At 39.0% G+C, this 5341-nt stretch overlaps 1 protein-coding gene and 1 non-coding gene across 2 annotated transcripts; both read right to left on the bottom strand.

Moving 5' to 3' along the window:
- Positions 1-1071: 1071 nt before the first annotated feature.
- Positions 1072-3383, bottom strand: LOC116662174 (cytochrome c oxidase subunit 7C, mitochondrial). The gene is made up of 3 exons (XM_032475606.1): positions 3189-3383; positions 2275-2403; positions 1072-1461 (listed from the first exon to the last, which is right to left on the bottom strand). Exons 1-2 carry the CDS (start codon positions 3261-3263, stop codon positions 2287-2289), a joined length of 192 nt encoding a protein of 63 aa, XP_032331497.1. The 5' UTR covers positions 3264-3383; the 3' UTR covers positions 1072-1461; positions 2275-2286.
- On the bottom strand, positions 1564-1626 carry LOC116662854. The gene has a single exon (XR_004318944.1). It is a non-coding gene; the product is annotated as a small nucleolar RNA Z39 (small nucleolar RNA).
- Positions 3384-5341: the final 1958 nt, after the last annotated feature.

Below are 5341 nucleotides of genomic sequence, written 5' to 3'. Positions count from 1 at the left end.
CTCCCCCTGCCTTGCCAATATCAAAACTAAAAAGTTGTCTGGCCTCTGCCACTCAATATACTTATATTCTAAGAGCAGGCCTGCTGAAGCTCTTTTATGCAGATGGGGCAAACCGTATTCCTGTCCCAGGATAGGCAAGGGAGGTTTTTCTCATTCATGTACACTCAAATATTTTAACTCAGAAAGACTGTACCCGCTGTACAGTACTGTTACTTTTGACTCTTGATATATTTTAAATCAGGGAAAAAGTAATTCATTTAGGACTTGCCAGAACTTAGAATGCTTCTATATAGCTCAAGGAATCCCAAAATAATCAGAAGGAGGTGTAATCCCCATTTCCTCCAAGAAAACCCTTTATTTGTAATTTAGCAAAGATTTGAACCAAGTACTCAAAATCATTTTACGAACCCTAAACTCTTAACTTTGGCTTCTAGTTCCCACGGGTAGAAATCCTTAATGTTCTATAGAAACACTCTCCAAGCACAGGATAACATCTGAGTCATCAATGGATAATCAACCCCTCCCCCAACAAAAAGCAAAATACACAAATACACGGAATAGTTGGACAAAGTAACTGAGACTAAATTGCATCCAAATTTAAGTAGTTACCAGATGGTTACTGAAAAGCTGGAAGATAGATATTCCAAGTGACCAAACTAGGATTAAAATATTCAGTAGCTAATTGCTTTCCCCTACCCTAATATAAAGCCCTAGGATCTAAGTCACTACATTTTAAGTTGTAAACAGCATTTCACTTCTCAAACTATAAATTTCATTCACTGATACAGTTACTAATCAGAGTCAACCTTTAAACCATTTCTACTGGTCAAAGCTCCAGAATAAACTGAGAATAGTTTCAATATTGTCTCACATGCTATTATATTCCATATTCCAATATATTTCAAATATTCTACTTTCTTTCAGTCTAAACAAAAATAATTGCTCAGTACCACATTGATCAAAGCAGAAATTTTAGTTTTAGAGTACGTGTCTAGAGGAAACAAATGAAGCTCTTGAACTTAAATCTGCACACACTACTGGTTTTCCTAATGATTAACTTAACCACTCATGGAGGAAAAACAGATTTATTCCTTCAAAGTATGGAAGATCAAGTCTTTTTTCTCCCTTTAAAGAAAAAAAAAGTTACAGGACAAAGTTTGCATTCCTCTTTTACAACAAATTATCAACAAATTCCTGCCCTAGGCATCAAAAATTAAAATTTAGAATATAAGACCAAGAAACTAGCTAAATCATGTACCTATTTAATCAAGAAACTAATAATGGAAGATTACCCAAATAAAAAGCACACGCTCAAAGATTATCATGTTCCATATTTCAGAGAAGAGGCATTAAGGATTTATGCCATTAGTTTATTTACAAACATATCTAGTACGTTGAGTTCCAAGAGTTTGATCCTTTTTTTTTCAGAGATTGCACCTCTTAAAATGCTCCTCTTCCTATCTGTGAATAAAAATATAAAAAGTTAACATTAAAAATCCGATTCATTTAACAGAAATCATGTAGTTTCATTAATGTATTGTCTGTCCATCAGCTTATGGCTGGTACATCAGAAAGCGTTTACAGTATCATGATTTTATTCATACTGATTTGCTTCATCATATGTACCAAAATCTTTTCAGTAATGGCCTGGATAAACCATTTCCCTTCTAAACTATGACAAGTAAAGTCTTTCTTTTCCAAAGTCTATTTTGGAATTTATTCCAATAATCCCACATTCCTGTAGTGTTGCTTTTGATGAAAATTCTGACTACAATTAAACTAAATAAATCCTTTCTTCTCACTTAGGCAATCTGCAAATCTTGCATATATACGAACACATACTGCCCTCAAGACAGATTAACAATCAGTTTCCTAGAACTTTACCTGGTCAAGAACCTAAGCTCTGGAACAAGACTGCCTGGGTAAAAATCCTGGGCTGCCATCACTAGCTATGTAATACTGGGCAACTTAACACTTTTGTGTCTCAGATCAGGTTAATACCATCCACCTGACAGTGCTGCCTGGGAGCTAACACGAGCTTATTAATGTAAAGCATGCCTGACAAATACTAGTACTTAATAAACACTGACTTTCAGGCAAAGAAATATTTGTTTATAGGTTTGATGTGTCTCCCAATGCCACACCTACACTTAATTTCAGGAATCACAACACACAACAATGTATTCATAATTTTTTTTAGGGGGAGGGGATAAGGGAAAAAGAAAGGGATAAAAGGGAAGCACTGAAAAAATTAGAAATCCATTAATTAATTACCTGTTTCCTGGATTATTTTTTAAGCAGTTGATGTCTTACTATAAAGAAAGGTGCAGCAAATCCAGAACCAAAGTACAAAGTCATCATAACTAGTAACCGCCACTTATTTTCCACTGAAAATGGTAAATTCTGTTGGAGAAAAAAACAGAACAAGCAACAAAAATTGAACTTCAAATCACCTGATTTTATAAATCAAAAGTGCACATGAAATGTTATTTTTTAAATAACCAGGTTATATATGCCATGTATCACTATATCTTCTAAAATATTATCTTTCAAACCCTGTGTCATCATACGAAACACCAGAAGGCAAAAAACAAAAAAAAAACAAAAAAACCCCTGATTTTTACTCATCAGCTCTACCCCTCTACACCTTTTCTCGGTCCATTTATACTAGGCCTTATGCAACCCTGGGAGGTTGTCACTGCTAACTATCCGATTTAAGCTATTTATATTTGAGGCTAAATCTCACTTCAACCAAGTAAGATGAATACTTCTAATTTAGTCAACTAGCTGGAGAAGACAAGACCCACAGGTCAGGCCCTAATAACCTTGAATTTTCAGTGACCTTCATTTCGACTCGGGTGACCTCCAGCTACGCTTTAAGCCACAATTCCTGCAGCCAGGGGCTCCAAGGCCCTCCAGATCCTGAAGAGCGGGATGGGGCGCGAGGGAGGGATGGGGAAGCGCTGGGACTAGGTAAGGCCTCTCGCTTTACCTACTCATTCCTTTCCATGGATACGCGCACAGCCAGGGTCCTAAGCTTTCTCCCTGGTCCCGGGGGGAAGTGGAATGCCAGTAGGCACCCCAGCCCAAATTCCCGGCTTCCCAGTTCCCTCACTACCGCCCAGAAATTCAGTCAGTCTCGGCCAACGGCCCCCTACTCAACGTCGCCAGGCCCCTTCCATACTAACCTTCCCTGGACCCTCCTCATAGTGGCTTCTTCTGACCACAGAGGTTGTGAACCTCCGGATGCTCTGTCCCAACATAGCGCTGTTGGAAACTGCGAAAGGCGCAGAGACGGAAGGCGGAAGAAATGGCGGCAGCACACCAACAACTCCTCTCCCCGCGACCTTGTTCCTCTCTGGGCGATAACCGAAAGGAAAGATGGGAAATGGGGCCGAGTTCTCGGAAAACGCGGCTAAGCGGCGACCTCCGAGGGTTGTGGGAATTGTAGTTCAGAACACCAAGGTGTCTGGTGGGTCCTGAAGGATTGTGGGAAATGTAGTCTCGGGCCAGGTTCCTGGAGGATCAAAGGCTACTTACTAGCAGTGTTTCTTTTAGACCTGAGTTCTTATCGAGTTCTTGTCAGGTTTCTTGGGGCCCGTTTCTAGAACGCTTTTTCAGAAATTAGCGAAGCAGTTTCACCCCGTGTGCTTTAGTTTATGGAACAGAAAGATAAACCTCTTCCTTTTCTTTTTGTGCGACTGTATGTTAAGTGCCTGTAATTTGCAGTACTATTCCGCCGGCGCTAAGAGATCTGAACTCAAGAGACGGAAGCAAAGCGTAAGCACAAGTAACCCAACAATATACAGTATAAAGGTTGTCAGAGAGAAAACTGAATTGAAGTGTGAAGGGAAGGATTCCTGGAGCTATAGGGACCTGAATAGAACAGAAGTAGCATAGAGGGAAGAGAAAACTCAAGGCCAGTATGAGTATGGTATATTGGCAGTGTGGAAGAGAAAGTAGCCTGTGATATGCGGGGCCAGCCTCGACTAGGAATTGGTGTTCCCCTGCTGAACCTAAACAATTTCACAGAACATGAACATCAGAGTTACTCTAATTAGTGATGGATCAAGAAAATAACATCACTCTATTGTATCTGAACATAAACAAAATAGAGCATTGTTCAAGTCACAAAAATGACCAAACATCACCATATCCAGTAGATTTGATGACTTCTGCTTCTTTACGAAATATAACCTTAACCTTCGATTAGTCTTTTTTCCTCCTAAGTGAGACTTAGTAGTAAGATTTAGTAAGATAGCAGAAGTCACTGAAAACATGCCCAAATCCTGTAAGTCCTAACACGTTACTGAGATTCCCAGGGTTCCTCAGGGTATTTGGTCTCCCTTAACAGTAAAGAGTAATAAACTTTGTTCAGTCATATATTCCTGGTGGTCTTTGACTAGTTGGTATTGGGAAGAAACAGGTGTTAATGAGGCGGGGATAGTAGTATTAGGTTAGATTAAAAAGGGCCCTGCTAACCTAACTTGTACGTTATTCATCTGTGGGAGAGCGTACATTGCTTCAGATGGCTCATTTATACAGCAGGAATAAATACAGCCAAGTAAGATCTAAGTCTTGCTTTGAAAACTCGGTATAAAGTGTATGTGTCTTTCTTTAGCTTTTGAAAGAGAAAAGCTATGTTTCACACCAACCAAATACAAAAACTTTAAAAAAAAAAAGGAGTAAGTTTTATTTTTACAGGTAAGTTCTAATTGAGTAGAGATGCATGTAATGCAAAATGAGTGTTCTCCTAATTGACAGAGGATATATGATATTCAATTTTTTTAGAAGTCCCTATCAGTGTCTTTATGTATTAAAGGAGTCTGATTTAACTGTAATTGGGAAACATTTTCACAGTTAATATTTCTGGATTTTCTTTTTCAGTCTAATAATAAGTAACATCCCCTGTATATTTGGTTCATTGTTACTTCTAATTCACATTAATTGATTCTTTTTGTGTATCTGGCTTTCAGCTAACTCCAAAGGAAACTCCAGAAGAGATTCTAGCATATGGCTTTGAAGTCATCTGCCTCCTCATGAGGGGCCCTGTGGCAAATTAAAGATCACAGCAAATTCTTTTCATCAAGCTGTAGGGTCTATGCCTTTTCTCCCTGAATCTGGATGGAATTTCTGTGGCTATTTTGATTAAGAGACTTTGGCATTAGTGCTGCTGTGTCAGTGTCTTGCCCAGGCCTTACAATATTGGCAGCTTCCTATCCTGTCTTTTGGAAGATTTGCCCTTGCAAGTCTGAGCTTTCATGTAAGAGGTTTGACTACTTTGCTGGAGAAGCCTTCTGGAGAGTTCCCAAGAATCTACCTGAAGGAAGTGGGAGGGTCA

Source organism: Camelus ferus, chromosome 3 (assembly GCF_009834535.1).
Source record: "Camelus ferus isolate YT-003-E chromosome 3, BCGSAC_Cfer_1.0, whole genome shotgun sequence".
In the NCBI taxonomy this organism is placed as follows: Eukaryota; Metazoa; Chordata; class Mammalia; order Artiodactyla; family Camelidae; genus Camelus; species Camelus ferus.
This window is presented reverse-complemented; position numbering and strand designations above follow the sequence as displayed.